General features: G+C 34.8%; 2 protein-coding genes across 2 annotated transcripts in view; both read right to left on the bottom strand.

Annotated features, from left to right (window-relative positions):
- ASPM (assembly factor for spindle microtubules) overlaps positions 1-887 on the bottom strand; it is a 60,932-nt gene extending 60,045 nt beyond the window's left edge. The window contains exon 1 of the mRNA XM_036109067.2: positions 328-887. Within this exon, the coding sequence (XP_035964960.1) occupies positions 328-621 (294 nt within the window). The 5' untranslated portion in view covers positions 622-887. The remainder of the gene's footprint in view (positions 1-327) is intronic.
- Positions 888-4,770: 3,883 nt separating this feature from the next.
- Positions 4,771-20,771, bottom strand: part of ZBTB41 (zinc finger and BTB domain containing 41) — a 46,864-nt gene continuing 30,863 nt past the window's right edge. The window contains exon 11 of the mRNA XM_036109069.2: positions 4,771-9,400. Within this exon, the coding sequence (XP_035964962.1) occupies positions 8,745-9,400 (656 nt within the window). The 3' untranslated portion in view covers positions 4,771-8,744. The remainder of the gene's footprint in view (positions 9,401-20,771) is intronic.

Here is a 20,771-nt window from a genome sequence, read left to right on the forward strand (position 1 = left end):
CAATAATTTTTTTAAAAAGCTGCTCTAACCAAGTTACTCCTGGCAATCCTAAAAATAAATAAATAGATAGATCTATTAAAATGCTTCTAAAGATGCACCCTGCACGCGCGGTGATGTGCTGTCACCGCCCAAATTAGCACTTACCCTAACCATCTATACCGCAGGTGGGATAAGGACTAGCCCAGAATCAGTGAAAAGGAGCTAAGGCGTCCTTCGTTTGTGGGTGTCTTTTCCAAGTCGCGCCCCGCCCCGCCCGCCCGCCCAAAGAGGGCACAGGAGAGCAGGGAGCGGGGGCCCGGGCCCGGGCACGCCCCGCCCACCACCTACCTGCAGCTCGAACCAGCGCTGCGAGACGCTAAAGCCCTGCTCCGCGGCTGGGAAGTGGGAGATCTTCACTTCAGCGACCTCGTCGTTAGGGTTGTCCAGGACCAGAGGCAGCGTCCGCGAGGCTCCCAAGCGCACATCTCCGAAGCAGAGGAAAGGCGACCTGCAGAAGTGGCTGAGAGACAGGACCGGCGGGGAAGCTGCCGCATCCTCGGCCGCGGTGCCCCGCAGCCCAGCCGGCGGCTTCCGCTCGGTGGGGCTCACCTCCCAGCTTCGCCCCACACGCCGGGTCGCCATGGCAGCTTCGAGACGCCGCCTAGAGATTCTGGCGCAGCTCCCACAAAGCTGCTGCGGAGCGGGGACCCCGGCCGCGGCCCCTCGGAGGCGGCTTTGGTGGTCGTACAGCGAATTCTACCCCCTCTCGTTTCCAGTGGCCGACACGCCGGAAAAAAAGAAACAAACGCCACAAATTCGCAAACTCCAAAGAGGAGCAAAACAAGTGTGGCCCTAACCTCCGTTTAAACTTCTCGCCTCCACCAATGGGCGCGCCCGGGAACCGCCCACTTCCTCACAAGGCCAATCAATGGGCAGCAGCCTCCGGCCAATGGGACGACAGCGCCTTATTTAAACGATTACAAGGGCAGCCGCTCGCTCTGCGTGAAGAGGGCGAAAACCTTGGTGGAGTCTTGGCGACACCCCGAAACCCGTGGTTTAGAATTGAAATTAGCTTATTTGTAAACAGGTTGGGTTAAAGGGGACAGAGTAACAGCATTTCCACAGTAAATGTAGCAATCATTGCGGGTGCCCGAGACAACCTTAGGTAAAACCGTTAAGTAGGCAAAATTAATTTAAATCATTCCTCTCATCTAATAGACCCCACCCAGAATTATATTAATTAGCTTTCCTTTTGCGGTTTCCTGGGGAGAGATGGGAGAAAAATGAAGAAAATTAAATTTACAGTTGTGTGAACGTGCTTATTTCAGTGACTGACCATACAAGTGCTCAGTAATTTTCCATGCTGGTTCTTACCTCAGGATTCAGGGAGCAAAACTAGATAAACAAAGAAAACCGAGATTCCCAAGAATTCGTAAGTAATGGTTTTGACAGCCAGTGCCCTTGACAACTTCTTGGTTTTTAACTGTAGGTATCTAATAATAATGATTATGGCTTGCATATTGCTGTTACTATATTCCAGGGATTGCTTAAAGTCCTTTACACATTTACCTCAACTTTCACTTCAACTCTGTGAAATAGCTCCTATTATTTGTATTTTACAGATGAACAATACAGAGCATACAAGACAGCAAGTTGCAAAGCTAGGATATGTACACAGGCAGTTTTTAGTCTTGCTCTTACCCACTATACCATACTGTCGCTAAAGATAGTAAGAAACTATAATGTATGGACGTGTGTATGGGTACACGGAGTATATAGAAAGCAAAGTCTGAGTAGAAAAATGAGAAAGGGGAGATATTAAATTATATTCACTGATGCCCAACATAACCTGAAGTTGAATCCTGTTACCTTAACAATTTTTAAACAAAATTATTGAGGTTTTTTTTGGGGGGGGGAAGCCTTTAGGATTGATGCACAATAAGAACACTACTAGTTTTTTTAAGCAAAAAATGTTAATATTAATTACAATGATTTTCAGGTACACTTAATTTATATTATTTCATATTATTGTTATTCATCAAATTAACATTGCAAATATAAGTCCTCTTAAAGCTTAAGTCACTGAAATGTTTGGTTCAACTCTTTTAACATGGTGATAGCACATTTTGTTTTATGTTTTCCCTTCATAGTTTTTCATGAACAAATGCTATTAACACAATTTTTTTTTTAAAGAAGCACTATGAACTGTACTGGATATTTTTTATTTGCCCCTTCACTTCTACTCCCCACTGTTTTCCAGACTGTTCTTTGCTGTGGGATTCTGATCTACATTCTGTATATGCTACATTAATAGCCTTTTTACTCTGTGGCTTCTGTTTTGCTTCAAACAGGGAGGTCACTAAAGAAAAAGAGGGAGGGGAGGGTACTTACTTCCTCCCCACTCCCACCTTGGGCTGACTACATCTCAACATTAAAAGCGACACATAGCTGAACAGGTGCCCTCTCCACATGGGTCTTTCCCCTCATCCCTTTGGATCTGGGGGAGGGAATACCATAGTTGTTAATAGTTCCTGGGTATTGCATTATTGCTTGTTTCCCTACATCCCAGTCACATCTTTGCAAATGCAGGTGACCTTAGAACAACATGGGTTTGAACTGCACTGGTTCACTTACAGGACTTTTTACAGTACTGTAAATGTATTTTCCTCTCTTATGATTTTCTTAACATTTTATTTTTTCTAGCTTACTATATTGTTAGGAGTATAGTATATAATACATATAACATGCAAAATATGTGTTGCTTATGTTATTGATACGGCTTTTGGTCAACAGTAGGCTATTAGTAGTTAACTTTTTGAGGAGTCAAAAGTTATGCACAGGTTTTCAACTACACCAGGTGTCAGTTCCCCCAACATCCACATTATTCAAGAGTCAACTGTATTTCGCAGCCTCTCTCTCAATCTACACCTTGGGAAAATTGGGGATTTCCTTATGACCATTTCGTAAAGGAAGGAAAAGCCTGGTTTATGGACAGAACTGTATGGTAAGCCAGATGTTCCATTTGTTTATGGTCTTTGCATTCAATTTTTAAGGAGGCATGCAGAGTATGTTCTGCATTCCCATGCTGTTAAAATGTGTTCAATAAAACCTAGATATGCTTTATTAGGACCAAAGAACTTTATATTTATTTTAAATATCAAAATAACACAAAGAACTAGTTCAATATACAATACACTTCCTAGTCTTCACAGAGAACTGAATTTTTCTATACATTTGTACTTATGAAACATGAGACAGCTAAAATATCTATGTAACTCACAAGATACTTCACACACAGTTGACAAAATAATGAATTTTGATATTTTAGATTTTTCTTTGTAATTGCTTTTAAGTGTCCTTTAATGATTAAAAACAAAACTTATGATTTGAGACGGAAGGCTAAGTTCAAAAGCATTTCCACTTTAATGTACATCATAAATCCCTTTAATTAGAACACTTACTACACAACATGGAGCAGCTAAATGCCCACCTCTGTATTCATTCTTTTTGGCAGCCACACTCATCTACTGTAATACAGTTGTATCTATAGGGATAAGAAAAGTCCAATTGTTGGAAGAAATAAAAATTTTGTAATTACACCACAGTACACTGTCCAACTTTAACGCAAGCAGGAATACCAAGCAAAGAGGCAAAATAACAATGAGTATACATGCTCTTCATTCAAGAAATGTTTTAGAATCTCCAACAATAATGCAAGCACTGAAATTACTTTTTTACTTAAGATTTAAAAAAAGATACGTCCATCTTTATATAACCTCTATTCTCTGAATATAATTTTTATTTTCTCTTTGTATAAATGGCTGCAGAGGCTAAATTTAAATTGTCTTGGGCTTCTTCAATAGTCATAGATTTAAGATCAATACATAGCAAGTTGAATGAAACATGAAGAGTAAACAAAACATAGTCACTCTACCAAGACCTTCTTTCTCTCATCTTCCACACAACCTAATCCTATTATTTCTATCTTATTAATGCTACTTCCAAAGAGAAGAGCAGAAAGCATGCTAATATTCTATGATAAAAGTATCTTTAAGTTGAAATAACATTAGAGGAAACAAGAGGGTGATCCCCCAAAAGAACACTACAGACTTCACCAAGAGAGGAATGTGTAAAAGAAAGGGGGAGGATCTAAGGAAGAATTGCCTTTAGTTCCTAGAAATTATTTAGAAAATTATTCTCACATTATCCATTATTCACCCTAATCACAAGTAACATTTATCATAACACTATTTAAAGTTTTAGAAATGCTACTTGTTCCTTATTAAAGAATACACTTTTAGTTACTTCAAATTTGGCACTGAATCTTAGAATAATCCAAGTATGAGTTTAAAAGTCCTAATTTTTCCTGAGTTCATCAACTCAAATTGTATGTTGGTTGGAATGTTGCTGCTCCTAATGAGAAACTCATCTCAAACCATCACCTCTAGTTCAGTTTTAGGCAAACTGAAATGAGAAGCCATTCAATGTAGAGCTGTGCAGTTATGGGAACTGATTATTTTTAAAAAGGGAGGGGAGGGTGAGTGGGAGGAGGAGACAGAGAGGCAGACACACTACTCATTTTATTTTATTTGTCAGATTCCTCTAATAAGCATCTAGAGACAGGCCCTGGGGTGGCTTCACAGTAACTATAAAGGCCACAAAAGAGATTTTAAAAAACCAAATGTTCACACTTGTACTTAGTGCCATTTTCCTAAATAATCATAAAATAATCTAAAAAAAAGTGTTGCCTGACCAGCAGGCAGCACAAACATAAAACCCATAACAACAACAACAAAATCAAAATCATTTATTAACCAGTACAATCTAGCCAGCAGAATCAATTTTAAGCAACTACAACACAGCGAAAAGGCACAAAGCATTCAATTCAGAAAAGACTGGGTATAAAAAGGACACTGTCAAAGAGCTAATGCTCTAAATCTGACTTTTCATCAATGATATGTTAAAATGATCTGGTAGGAAAAGAACTCAAACTTATAAACATACCAGTTTAATTGTGTTTTTGTTTGCAACTAAAGAGTGAAAAGCAATGAATGATATTTAATTACTTATTAGCCCTTAACAGTTTATAGTCACTCTGCAAAGATGTCTTGACACTTTTAAAGTTGACGGAATATTAGTGTACCTATTTCATGACCTACAATCACTTAAAAGGAAGTCACTTAATAAAGCACCAGTTTAAAACCCTATTTATGCTACTCCTTTTGTCCCAGCAATAAATGACTAAATTACTTAAAAGTATGCAAAGATCATTACCTTTACAGTTGTTGGTTAAATCTTGCTGGCATGAAGAACAAACCCTAATCTTAAATGGTATTTTAGGCTGCAAAAAATAGGTGGGGTTTCTTATAAAAATAAGTTCAACTTGTCTTAAAAAAAAATTCTAAGGCAAAATTATTTTAATAGTGTAGTGTAAAAAATAAGCTTATTATTTAGCATTTAATAGTGTCCACTTAAAGATAACATTTAATTAATTAAACTGAGGAAAACTGAGTATTCTTACTTGTAATTGGTTTGTCAGTATGACTATTCCCAGAGTGTTTTCTTCTGTTTTTATTTTTATACATATAAACACAAACACTTAATCTTAGTATTCAAACTAACGATTTTTTTTAAAAATCCATAATCCTAGGACTTCAACTGTGCTTCTTTGGACAAATATTTATTCAAACAACAAAGAATTTTAATTCTTTTAAACTATTTTAATACCTACTAAAAATCTTTGGTGCATTTAAGTAAAAACTGATTAGGTTAACAAATTTCTACACTTCATAAATTATTCAATTTACATATTAAGTGCTAACTGCTATCAGCTAAAAAATTAATTTAAAACAATAAATTATGTTCATAAAATAAAAAATTCTGAATGAGGCTAAACTTAGTTGCAAGAGTCAAAATTTTAAGTATAGTTACAAAATTAATGGATTTTAGAGTTAATGGAACATTTGTCCAAATACTCCAAATATTACAAAAGGTTAACTGAAAAGAGTAGGCCTCATTACATATTTTTTGTGCCAACTTCAACAACTTATATACATTCAGTTTGCCCAAATCCATGAGGTTTTCACAATTTTAAAATTTCCTACATTCTAATTTTGGAAATTAGAGGCAGCAGATTTGTGTGTGTTTGTCCACCCGCTGAGATAATTTCTTCGTAAGAATTATACTATCTAATTCCCAGACTGTTTAAGATTACATGAGAAAATGTAGTGCCTGGCACATAGTAAGCATTTAGTAATGCTGGCTTTCTTTCCCTATTAGTAGCTCTGACATTTATTAATGATGTGAGCTTAACTGAGTCCTTTATCTTAACCTCAGATTCTTCATCTCTAAAATGGGAATATAGCATGTCCTTTCTCTTTCAGAGCTGGTTATGAGGTTAAACAAGATAACTGAAAGCATTTTATGAAACAGTAAACCAGTATTCAAGTTTACCTACAATAATAACTAAATATAATTCTATTTCACTTTACATTAAGAGATGTATTCCAGAAAAGTTTTATACCGTAAACCAATCCTACAATCAAATTATATATTTAAAGCATTAGGAAATTATTATTAAAATAATCCTAAAGTAAATACCTTCAAAAAGCAAAGTATTCTTTTCAATGTGAAAATGCAACACCTTCTTTCTTTCTTGCTACCAAGCATACAATATACCATACAGACACATACATATCATCTGCCTTTTTATAAGTCCAAACTTTTCTATGATGGTTTATATGTAAGGCAGGGTATACTTTTAGGTATTATTTCGTCTCATTACAGGAAGTTTTTTAGTTAAAAGTCTTGCTGGTCTTTATGATAAAAATCATAAAGATCTGTATTTTTAAAAGTCAATTTGAAAGACTAACAGACTAACAATAGTACCTCATATAGTCAAGTTCAATCATGTAAGTACCCCAGATATAACATTTCCACACAAAAGTAAGAACCTTTTAAAAAGAAGAATACATTAATTATATCTACTGGTCCTAGATTAATTACAACCAAACCTTGACAACTGAGGCAAAATTCAGGTCGGTTTTGTTACTTATATGAGCTACTTTGGTTAACTGCCTCAATCTCAACATTTTTTCTTCTTTTGTTTTATTGCCACTAGTATGGTGAATGTTCCTCTAAAGTACCTTCATTTCTTAAGTGCTTCAGCAAACAAGTTTCCCCATTATTAAGTGGTTAAATTTTATTCATTAAAACTTCATTATTTTATTTGTGATTTTTTTCACAAGGGCTGGGCCAGACTTTACAGTTTACACACAAAAAAAAGTGCTTAAAGCAATTAGGAGTGTAAACAAAACTGAACTAGAAAACTCTTAAAATTGCTATTTTCCAGTAGTTTACATACAAATGACATGCTAATAATAAATCAACCCTGCCTATTCTAATCCTTCAAGCAGCTCTACTAGGAAACATTATCCTAGCTTAAGTTTAAATTGACTTGAAAATATGGAAAGTGCACATCTTTAAAGGTATTTTATAATTTTGACTGACTTTTTCCTCAATTAATTTTTATCAGTGAGGTTTTTGCTCTAACTGCTATTTCCTTTCACCAAGTCCTCAACTTTTATCTCCTACAAAAATAAAAATCAAGGATAATTACAGACATTAGGCTTCTGTGAAAAGCAAAATAAAGATCTAGATTACATGTAAATCTGTATACAAATAGTGGTTCCCTTTAATTAAAGTAAACATTAAGTTTAGTTAGGCATGAATTTTATAATTTGTTTGGCACCTTCCCTAACAATTATATATGAAATACCTAGTTCTGTTTCCCACAATTTTGTTAGCCAAAGTAAATGAGACCAAAAGTAGCATGTTAATTAAATTTCATTGATTAGTTATAATTGCCCCTCCTTTAGTGAGATGAAGATACCTGGTATGATGTGTTTTTGATGTTTCTTAAATGACAAAATATAAAAGATGAACTTACCTTCAAAGCTATCTAGTTAAAACTGTCATAATTTGTCTCTAATACATTTTCAACTTGTATAATTTAATGCCTATACATTAAAAATTTGTATTTCTTACTCATAATAATTGAAGCATAGGCAAAAACCAATCATTTGGAGAATTATTTCAATTCTAGGTTTCATTTAACAAGCTAATCTTAATTAAGTTAGCTTTCTGGCTTTGAGTTTGTCAAAAGACCAAAGGATTAATAATAACCTAAAATTAGGGCCACATAAAAAATAAAAAACACAGAAATATCCAAGACTTCCCTATAAATTTAAATTCCTAATTTCAGTTTTTTAAAATGTGGAAGAAACAATAATGAATCTTAAGTTAGGATAAGGAAGAGTTGTAATTATCAGTGTACTCTTATATTCTTTCTTAAAGGCTACATGGTCCTTAAGCTCATTTAGAAGATGGTGAAGGGAGAAAAAAGGATCGAAACTAAACAAGAATAAAAATTTCCATGGATAATTAAGAACAAAACCAAAAACAAAACCATAAAGTCAACAGCCAGTAATTTTGAAAAGTTTGAGAAACCATTAAAAATTAGCACTATGTCATCTTTAAAAATCACAAAAATGTCATTTCAAATATTATACCTCAAAATGTGTCCAAATATTCATTCATATGTTCAGTAAACAGATATACATATTTTTCTTGATTTGAAATGGTTCTGAGGACTGGAGAAACTAGAGAAAATGAAAAAATAGCAGCCTTACTAATTTAAAAGCCATCAGTCTAGGCTACCATTAGCACATAACCATCAAAAAAGTCTGTGGAATGTTTAGATATACTCATGAGTGATGCTCATTATTAGAAATACTTTGTACAGCAGTAGCATTATCGAGGCCTAGTAATGTTCCAAGATAAGACTGTTCTCTAGGATCTAGCATTTGTTCAGGTCGTACTGGATGAACTATATTTGCAGGTTGAGGAGTGAGAGTATACTTTTCCAGAAAAGCTAAATCAGCTGCTCGGGGGTAATCAGTTGCTTGTGGCTGCGGCGACAAGATCTCATGAGAAGGTGGTGGCAGCGTGGTTGTATGACGCACCAGATCACTCTGAGTGTCCGGCATCTGAACTGGAACCAATGTTACTGGAACACACACTTCAGCAGACACATTCTGTAACAAAGTCTTGGCTTCTGACTGATAAACTTTGGGCTGGTCCATATATTGTTTTGTTTCTGTTTGAAAGATTTTATCATCAGATGAGTATTCTACTGGCAAAGATACAAGTTTTTCCTCAGAAGTACTGAGAGGATCGTCAGGAGATTTTATGCCATGAACATGGTCAATGTGGTATTTCAGCTTGTCTTTCCGCTTAAATGTTGCATTACAGTGCTGACAGTTGAAAGGTCGGGCATCAGAATGAATAACCAGGTGTTTTGTTAAAGTTTTCTTAATTCTAAAAGATTGATTGCAAATTTGACACTTGTATGGTTTTTCACCTGTATGAACAAAAATGAAATTAAGTGTAAAATGCATTCGCTTGGTAAGACAGTGATTTAAAGTAACACATTTTCCACACAAATACTCACAAGAACTTAATAAAAGCAGTGATATTATATGTCATCACAATGAAGAGAACGGGCTCAAACATTAAAAAGATCCGGGTTTGAATTCTAGCTGTACCACTTCCAGTCAAACCTGGAGCAAGACAGTTTCTAAGCATTGTTTCTTCGCCGGTAATATGGAATAACAATAGTACCTACATCAGAGTTGGTAAATGGATTGCATGAGAAAATGAGTAGTGCTTAGATCTGTACCTGGCATAAGAACTTAATGGACCCAAACTATTATTATTGCTTTCTTTTACTCCTACTACAGCCCCTAAAAAAGTTGTAAAACCAAAACATCTGATTTCCTCCCACACAAGAAGGGCAAAAAGTAAAACACGAACTCTGATTAACCACGTTCTTAGAATCAGGCTAAGAAGTAGTTATACTTATGTCTAGCCTGAGGTTAACATAAGGAGAGTTGATCAGGGTAAAGAACAAGGAAACTGGACTAGTTTTCACTTCTTTCTGAGTCAGGTTTCCACATTGTAGTTTTGGGTTTGTTTTTGTTTTTGTTTTTTTTAAATATGAAACATTATAAATTCCTACGTTAGCCAATGTGATAGGCAGAATAATGGCCTCCCAAAGATGTACACATTCTGGGAGCTATAAATATGTTATTTTCCATGGCAACAGGGACTGTGCAGATCTGATTAAGATTAATGACCTTGAAATGGGGAGATTAACTGGATTATCCAGGTGGGCCCTATTTAAACACATGAGTCTTCAAAAGTGGCTGCTAACTGAAGAAGAATGGGTCAGAGAGATGCAACAGGAAGAGAATTCAACCCCTGCATTGCTGGCTTTGAAAATGGAAAAGGGGCCAGGACCCAAGAAATGTGGTGGCCTCCAGAAGCTAGGAAAGACTCTCAGCTTACAGTAAGTAATAAAACTAGAACCTGGGTTTTGGTCCTACAGCTTAAAGAATCAGTTCTACCAATAAGACAATTGAGAAGGAAACTGATTCTTCCCTAGAGCTGCCAGAAAGAAATGCAGCCCTACCAACAACTAGATTTTAGCCCATGTCAGATTTCTCACCAAGAGAGCTGTAAGATCATACACAATTATACTGTTTAAGCCACTAAGGTCGTAGTAATTTGTTACAGCAGCAATACAAAACAAATAAATCCAGACATACAACTGTACAACAGACACAAAGGCACATATTTTTAAAGCTAAATGAAAAGATTTTATATTAATTGTTATACTGGTTTGTTGATAGCACTGTTTTCTTCATCTTTCCATTTAAAACAAGGCCAATTCTAGAAAATTAAGAGAATTGCATCTTCAAGTTGAGCCACTAATATCAAACAATTAATTATTTGTTAAATATTATTGCTTAATTGTTATTTTGTAGACCATTAGAACTTTCAAATCCCAGTGAAGAAAATTTATACAGACTGGGATGCTGGTTTCTGGTACTATTAGATTTCTACTAGTTTCTAGACTAATATCATTACTGATGTCACTAAAGAAGAAGTAAGACATGAAGTAATACATTATATAAAGGGTTAAGATTCCTGAAAAGATAGTATTTGCAACTGTGTATAGAACACACTGTATCCAACATTTGATTTCACCTGAAATACCTAGAATCAGGGACAGTATGAAAAAGCTTATAAAAGACTGTCCTGAAAAACAAAATTACACTTCCAAAATGCAAGAACTATAAAGTTCTTTCTATAATTCCTGGCATCAAAACCAGTCACACCAGGAGCTTTTTACCTAGCACAGCATTATTAACACCACCACCAAGCACAGAATTTATTTTTAAAGATAAAAGTATTGGTTTTAAGTGTTCTCCTTCGGCACAGTACTAACCATGATAGTTTCTTAAGCACATTCATTAAGAAGCTTTCATAAAGGACTTAAAGTCCTAGTCAGTCAGTTCCAGTGTCCCACGAATACTTTTAAGAAACTGGGACCCAAACAGGCATATTTCTTTGAGAAGTTTCTATGGTTATTTTAAACAAATGTCATTTTCCAATATAAAAATCAATTTAGGTTTGTAAAAAGATAAAGATCCACAAAGGAAATGTTGATATTATTATATTTAAAAAGTAAATCTAGAGTGCTTAAAGATACATAGTGAAAAGGGTCAACAACTATGAACTTAATGAAAAGAGGAATACATATTAAAGAACCATACTTTCTACAGCAAGTCTTTCTGTAGCAAAATTACCTATTTGATAATAATTCAAGCTAGATGCATCTCAATTTCATGTATCAGAGACCTAAGGAAACAAAGGAAATGTCTCTTGCAAGATATGTAGAAAGGAGTCTATTTTTTAAGAGTAGGAGTAGATAAAACAATGCTCAAAGAAATATAATCTATTTCTCAGCTAAAATCATAGTAACTTATGAGTTTTTAGAATTAAAAACTGTTGGGGCGCCTGAGTGGCTCAGTCGGGTAAGCATCCGATTCTTGATTTCGGCTCAGGTCATCATCTCAGTCATGAGATTGAGCCCCACATCAGGCTCCGTGCTCAGCGCAGAGTCTGCTTGAGATGCTCTCTTCTTCTTGCCCTTTGCTCCTCCCCCCACTCATGCTCTAAATAAATAAATAAAATAAAATCTTTAGAATTAAAAAAGTCTTCCAGTGGATCAGTTATGTTTAGATTTTAAAAACTAGTATACGAAAATAGAACTCGAGAACTTCCATTCAGATTTGATGGAGTAGTTTATGTCACACTATGTCTCTTGCTGGTGAAGGGGAAAAGATACAAGATTTTTAAAAACTCAAAACAATCTACTCTTTAGAGGCACTGAAGTACAAACAAGGCAGCCAGGACGTAAGAGGCCAAGGTTCTGGAGACACAGGAAGATATGGAGGTGTTTTCTTTTCTCAGTGCACTTTCAGATTTAAAGTATAGGGAAACAGAGGCCAAGTGGCAGCCGAGGGCTTGATGACATTACACTGGAATGGAAAGATAAAAGCTGGAGTTTGGAACTACCAAGGATTTAAGGGGTCAAGAGCCTGGAAAGAACAACAAAGAAATGAACAAAAATGCCTCTATTTTTCAACTCCCAAGATGAACATTTGCTGGATGAGACAGCTAAAAACCAGAGGCTGGGATACTGAAGGTTTGAACAGATACTGCAGCAATCCCAATGGTACTGCGGAGACAAAGATTGGAGTTTAAGTCTCACCAAAGTGGGGAGACTCTGGTACAAACATCATACTTCAGTTGAGACCCCAGAATGATGATGAACTAGAAGAAAGGTAGAGTAGAAATAGACCAGAAAAGATCAATGCCATCTCAGTCTATCTGCTTGTGAGAAAATTAAATATATCTGGGAAAAAATACAACTTCAGGGGCTTCTACAATTTTTCATTCACAAAATCTAAAGTTCAATTCAAAACTGTCAGGCATATCAAGAAACAGAACCAAATGGCCAAACGCCAAAAGAGGGAGGAAAAAAAAAGATAACAGATACACCTAAAGGTAAAGAAAAATTATGTAAGACCTGAAATACTGAGTATGATTAATATGTTTAAGAAAACACAGAAAAGAGAATTTCACCACAGAATTGGAATCTATTGGGAAAAAGGAAATTCTGGACAGATAAATAATTGAGCAATTCGGTAGATGGATTCAGTAGCAAATTAGACACTACAGAAGAAATAATCAGTATAGTGGAAAATGGATCAATAGGAATTATCCAAATAGGAGCACACAGAAAAATAGGATTGAAAATACAGAAATATGCATGGGTGGCTCAGCTGGTTAAGCATCTGACTCTATTTCAACTCAAGTCATGATCTCAGGGTCGTGAGATCAAGCCCTGTGTTGGGCTCTGGGCTGGGCATGAAGCCTGCCTGAAATTCTCCCTCTGCCCCTCCCACCAGAATGCACATTCTTTCTCTCTCTCTCTCTCTCTAAAAAAAACAAAACAAAACAAAATAGAAAGAGCATGAGATATATATATATAAGACAAAGTAAAATATCTAACATACATAAATTGGAATCCCAGAAAAAGGAGAGAGTACAGAGCAAAAGCAATATATGAAAGACAAAATGGCTGAGAATCTTCTTAAACAATAGAAAGACATCTCAAGTCACAGATGCAGTAAGTTCTACAAACCTCACAAAATACGAAAAAAAAAAAAACCCTAAAGCCAAAAAGCACATCTGGGCACACTATAATAAAACTACTAAAAATCACAGATAGAAAAATCTTAAAGAACAACCAATTAAAAAGAGACATTTCTGGGGTGCCTGGGTGGCTCAGTCGTTAAGCATCTGCCTTCGGCTCCAGTCATGACCCCAGGGTCCTGGGATGGAGCCTCGCATCGGGCTCCCTGCCCAGTGGGAAGCCTGCTTCTCCCTCTCCCACTTCCCCTGCTTGTATTCCCTCTCTTGCTGTCTCTCTTAAAAAAAAAAAAAAAAAGAGGCATTTCCTTTAAATGAGCAACAATAAGAATAACAACAGTATACTTTTCAACAAAAACAAAAGAAGTTCAAAGAGGAAAAATGACATATTTACAATGTTGAAAGAAAATTAACTACTAATGTAAATTCTATAGTCAGGAAAAATATTCTCCGTAAAGAAAAATAAAAACATTTTCAGATAATCAAAACCTATGAGAACTTGGTGCCTAGGCACCAAAGGAGTTCTTCTTGCATAAGGAAAAAATTCCAGGTGGAAAAATGCAAATGCAGGAAGTAGTAACAGTAATGGGCAAATATATGGTTAAAAATAAATAATATGAGTTATTTAAAACCAAAAAATTATGTCTTATGTAGTTTAAAGTATATGTAGAATTAAAATACATACCATGCATAAAAGGTGAGAGCTAAGGGTATTGTAAGGTCTTTGCATTGTCTAGAAATTGATAAAGAACTAACTTAAGATAGACTCTAATAATTTATGAATACACATAGCAATCTTTAGGGTGACTACTAAAGAACAATGCAAGAACATACAACTGACAAGCTAATTGAGGGGAAAATGTATAATAAAAATTCTTCATGATTACAGGAAGTGAAGACAAGAGAAAGAAAGCATCAAGGAACAGATGGGACCAATAGCATGACAGATTTAAACCCAAATAAGTATCATGTAAAATTTTAATGACTAAACACATCCCAATTAAAAGAGATTATCATAATAGATAATAAAACAATGCTCCAAAGACACACATCTTAAATACAGGTCCACAGAGGGATTGAAAGTAAAAAGAATAAATATACATTGAGATCAGTAACATAAAAATACTTAGAAAAACCCCAAATATTTAGGAATTAAGTAATACAATTCAAAATAAGCCACTAATGAGAGAATAAATCAGAACAGACATTAGAAAATACTGTAACTGAACTATAATGAAAACATGAACCATAAAACAAAGTGTGGAATCTAACTAAAGGAATGTTTAGAGGGCAGCTTAGAACTTTAAAATATATAGAAGAAGAAAAAAGAAAAAAAAAAAGAAATGCTAAAACTTAGTAAGTTAGGCATGAATATAAAAAAGCTAGGGAAAAACAGAAATTAAACAAACAAAATTAAAAAAAAAGAAAAAGCAGAAATGAAATTAAAAAACATGTATAAAGAAGGGAAAAATCAAAAAAAAAAAAGGGAAAAATCAACAAATTCCTAGTCACTGAAAAGATACAAATATGGTAACTTGAATTCTGCTGATAGATTTTATATTTTAGATTAGAATTCTTTAAAAATAAAAGATAAATAAAAATTTGACAGCTCTGTAACTATTAAAGAATCTTTTATTGAAGTTCAGAGGGACTTATCAGTGAATTCCTCCAAATATTAATAAGGAAATAATGCCAACTTTACATAAACTCCTCCATTTCATTTAAAAAGATGTATTATTTCCCAAATCATTTTTTGAGGCCAGCAGAGTCATAATAACAAAACCTGTCAGGGACATTACAAGGGGGGAACAAAAAAGGAATACGTCTAATTAACATAGACAAAAAAGAAAAAAGATACAAAATACAAACTAAATTCAACTATATAGTAACTGGAAAATAAATAACCCCAATATGTGTTTATTTCAGGAACGCAAGATCTAATATTAAAAAATCAATGTAATTTATCTCATTAATAAGGGAAAAAGATATGATCACCTCAATAAATGCAGAAAAAAATCTGATAAAATTTAATACCTATTCATGACACTCTAAATAATTTAGGAATGGATGGTAATTTATCCGATAAACAGTATCTACAAAATATATAGAAAACATCATACTTTTTTTTTTTTTTAAAGATTTTATTTATGTATTTGACAGAGAGAGACACAGCGAGAGAGGGAACACAAGCAGGGGGAGTGGGAGAGGGAGAAGCAGGCTTCATGCAGAGCAGGGAGCCCGATGCGGGGCTCGATCCCAGGACCCTGGGATAATGACCTGAGCCAAAGGCAGACGCTTAACGACTGAGCCACCCAGGTGCCCCACATCATACTTTTTTTTTTTTTTAAAGATTTTATTTATTTATTTGAGAGAGGAGAGAGAGAGAGCATGAGCAGGGGAAGAGGGGCAGAGGGAGAGGGACAAGCAGACTCCCCGCTGAGCAGGGAACCCGATGTGGGGCTCGATCCCAGGACCCCAGGATTATGACTTGAGCAGAAGGCAGATGCTTAACTGACTGAGCCACCCAGGAGCCCCAGAAAACATCATACTTAATTATGAAATATTGAAAGCTTTTCCCTGAAGACTGCGAATAAGACAAGGATGTCCACTAGTCAGTATTTCTAGTCATATACCACTGGTGATGTCAACCAAAGCAATAAGGCCAAGAGAGAGAAAAGGATTTGAAAAGGGAAAAATTAAATTGTCACTATTCACAGATGGCCAGTTTGTATGCTTGGAAAATCCAAAAAGAGCTAAACTACAAAAATAAGAGAACTTATAAGAGAACTTAGCGAAGTTATTGGATAAAAAGTCAATATACAGGGGCGCCTGGGTGGCTCAGTTGGTTAAGCAACTGCCTTCGGCTCAGGTCATGATCCTGGAGTCCCAGGATCAAGTCCCGCATCGGGCTCCCTGCTCAGCAGGGAGTCTGCTTCTCCCTCTGACCCTCCCCCCCTCATGCTCTCTATCTCATTCTCTCTCAAATAAATAAATAAAATCTTAAAAAAAAAAGTCAATATACAAACTCAACTGCATTTCTATACATCAGAAACAAATACAAATAAAAATACAATTTATAATTTTGCACAAAAACATCAAACATCTAGATATAAATCTAATGAAAATGTGTGAGATATCTGCACTAAAAAGTTATAACATCTTTTTTTTTTTAAGTAGGCTCCATGCCCAATGGCAAACTTGAATTCATGACCCTGAGATCAAGAGTCACATGCTCCACCAAATGAGCCAGGTACCCCCCAAAACTATAACATCTTTGAAAAACATTTAAAAGAACTTAAGTTAATGTAGGGATTGTTCATGGATTGGATGATTCAATATTATAAAGTAATCAATTAAGGAAAAATTGACTATATATTCAATGACATTCTAATAAAATTCCGAGCAGGTGTTTGTGTTTGGAAATAAGATGTTTCAAAATTTGTATAAAAACATAAAGGAACAAGAATAATAAAGACACCAAATAGAATAAAGTTGGATAATTTACAGTACCAGATATCACAAGCCATAGTAATTTATGTATAGCAATGGTGCAAGGGTATACAAATAATACAAAAGAACTGAGCAAAGCCCCAAAACAAACCACACATATATGATCACTTAATTTAAATCAAATACGCCAATGAAATGCTGTTAAGGAAAGGATGGTCTTTCCAATAAATGGTGCTGGGGTAACTAGATAGCTACATGTAAAAAGAAAAAAGTAAAAAAGGAACTTTGACCTTTACCTAATAATGAACACAAAAGTAAATTACAGAAGGTTCATAATCTAAATATGTAAGTTAAAATAGATCTTCTAGAAGGTAACAGAAAAAAATATTAACAACCTCAGAACAGGCAACAATTTCTTAAAGAGGATACAGTAAGAAACTAACTAGAAAAAAAAACCTGATACATGACTTCTATAAAATTCAAAAACTTCAGTCACTGAAAGATACCATTACTAGAGTGAGAAGAAAGCCACAGAGTAGAATGAATCTGCAATTTAGATATCCAACAATGGACACATATCTAGAATACAGACATAACTCCTACAAATCATTTAGAAAAAGACAGACAATCCAGTTTAAGAAAATCAGCAGAAGAATGAATCAGGTATTCCAAGAAAGGGGGTATTCAAATGAGTATATGGGAATGTGCTCAATATCATTACTTTCACAGAGATGCAAATTAAAGCCACTTTGAGACAGTGCTACATATCCATCAGAATGGCTTAAAAAAAAAGACAGTATCAAGTGTTGGTGAAAACATGGAGCAACTGGAATTCTCATAAACCATATACTTACTGGATGGAATGCAAACTGGCACAATTACCTTGGAAAACTATTCAGTAGTGTCTACTAAAGTAGAACATATGCATATCTTATCAGCCAACAATCCCGTGGCAAGGCATATACACAAGAGAAATAAATGCATATGTATAATGAAAAATCATGAACAAGAATTTTCAGAGCTTTTATTCATTATAGATCCAAGTAAATACAAACCAAGTGTCCATCAAAGTACAATGGATAACTTGTGGTATAGTCCTATGAAAATTAAAAGAAACAAACCCATTTCTATGTATGAATCTCATAGACATCATACTGAGTGAAGTAAACCAGACAAAAAAAAAGAGTACATACTGTATGATTCCATTTATATCAAGTTCAAACAGGCAAAACTAATTAATGGTGATAGAAGTCAAAATAATGATTATTTTGCAAGGAGGTTATCAACTGGGAGGGACTGGAGAAGATACTTCTGCAATTTTGGTACTGGTAACATATTAATAACTTTATATTAATCTGAGTGGTGTTTACATAGATGTATTCATTTATAAAAATTCATTGAGCTGTTCATTAAGATTTGGGTACTTTACATACAGCTTAGAAAATTCTACCAAGTCTAAAATCAGGCCCTAAATTTATCAGCTTTAATGCCTATTTTAAATAAATGCACTACATTTCAACAAGACTACTGCTAAGAACAGATGTAATCACTACTCTGAGAATTACAACAAGCAAAACACCTAATGGATGAGAGTAAGCCATTTACAAAAGAAAATCTTGTATCTCTATTCCAACCAATTTCCCTAATTGTGTGGTTTGAAAACATCAGATAGATTAGAGGTTAGTCAAAGGTGAACATGATAAATTAATTCATTCAACAAATACTTATTAAGCACCTACTATTTGCAAGTCCTGGCTAAGCACTGATCATATTACTCATTTGAACCAATTAAGTATACTGACCTGGCCAAAACTGAAACCAATCCACTCGTTATAGCTCGCCTAGAGAAAGAATATATTACCAGAAAAGGAAAGGTCTATATGGAATCTAGTTAAGGGGATTCCAAAAAAACATGAATCTGTTTCTTTAAAAAAGCAGTACAGATAATGCACTAAGGGTATCCTGGCTAGGGAAAAAGAATTTGGGGAGCAAAATTATTCTGGTCACAAGAGAGGTACACTATTAAAACGGTAAGGATGATTCAGTATCCTTCACCATTTCCTTGATAAACTATTCCATAAAATTACTACCTAATTTTACTCTATATTTTTCTGCTTAATAAATTTAGCAACTTTGCTTCCTTGATTAGAGAAAAAGGATACCTCGGCTAGTACACTATTCATTCTCTAAAAGGTGAATAAAAAGCTGACATTCTCGTGAATCTATTTCCAGTGGTTATTACGAAGAACTCCTAAGAGTATTTATAACTCTCAGTGTACAGACATAAAAGTGAGTTTCTGGACCTATAAATCTCAGGAATGGACCGGGAAATATGGAAACCAGTTTGTCGAAGGGCCACACTGTGAAGTCCTGTCTGGTAGCCTGCTGATTACTTTAGATTAGAAGTTGGCAAACTATAGCCCGAAAGCTGAATACAGCCTCTTGCCTGTTTCTGTAAATAAAGTTTTATTGGAATGTGGCCATGTTTATTTGATTACACATTGTCTACAGTTGCTTTCATGCTACAGAAGCAGAGCTGAGTGATAGAGACTGGCCCACAAAGCCTTAAATATTTATTATCTAGCTCTTCACCAAAGAAGTTTACTGACCTCTGCTTTAGGTGATTTCTCCCTCTCATTTCATAACTGCGATAATCTTTGTCTTATTCTGTAATAGAGCTCATTTCTGTAATTTTCAATGGGCAGAGTGACTTGTCCCTAATTCCAACTAACTGAGATATTCAGAGATGGAAATTCCACATTGTCATTGGTCATTGACTAATTACTATAAATCAATGGTTTTAAAAACTGAATGCAATTATAAAGCCAGCCCTTATTAAGTTTCTCCTCTAAAATAATTCCTGCAGTTTTACAATTCTTAAATCATCAATGGTCTTGAATTAACTTTCTGTAAGTTCATCATTTCTTTCAAACCATGAGTTTATTAAGCTTATTATTTATAAATAATATGGAAGATAGCATTAATATGATTTCCTCATTTTATATTCCTATGTATGTACCCCCAAATTATGACTTTTTCCTTTGGAGGGGGTTGTATTTTATTTTTAACAGCAGCACCGTATAAGTAATAAATTCTTTGGTATTGAAATTTCCCAAATCCAGTTATTTTCCATTCTGATATTTATGAAATCAATTATTTTTCTCTTCTAAAACAGCAGCTTGACAAAATCCAAATAAATAAAAAACAGCCATAAATGCATAAATAAGTTTCTTTTTTAAAAAGAAAGAAAGGAAAGGTTTAAGAATTGTTAATTTCTATGGGAAGTCAAACAAGGACTATGACAACATATAAGAAAGAATCCAACAGAGTCTATATTTCAAAATATGGTAGCATTACCAAGGGGGAAAAAATAAAGGTTTAGAAAATGATTATCTTCTGGAGAGCAGCTGAAGCAAATCATTCTACTGTAACTACCTACAAATCACAACTGACTATGTGTAAAGGAAAGTATACAAGAGTAACTTGGTTAAGCAAGATAATCAAATCCTATCTGATTTATTCTTTTAAAAGAGGGAAAAAAAAAGGAATGTCTTCAGAGAGTTACATAGATATAGAGCAAATATAAACATCCAGAAAAGGGGAAAATTAGAGCTAAACATTGAGTAAATTCCCTATGAAGAAAAATTTGCCCCAACTTTACAAAATAATATTAAAAAATATTGAAGCTTACAGAGAATCAAAAGGCAGAATATCGCTCA

The sequence above is a fragment of the Halichoerus grypus genome, chromosome 7, assembly GCF_964656455.1.
Source record: "Halichoerus grypus chromosome 7, mHalGry1.hap1.1, whole genome shotgun sequence".
Classification (NCBI taxonomy): domain Eukaryota; kingdom Metazoa; phylum Chordata; class Mammalia; order Carnivora; family Phocidae; genus Halichoerus; species Halichoerus grypus.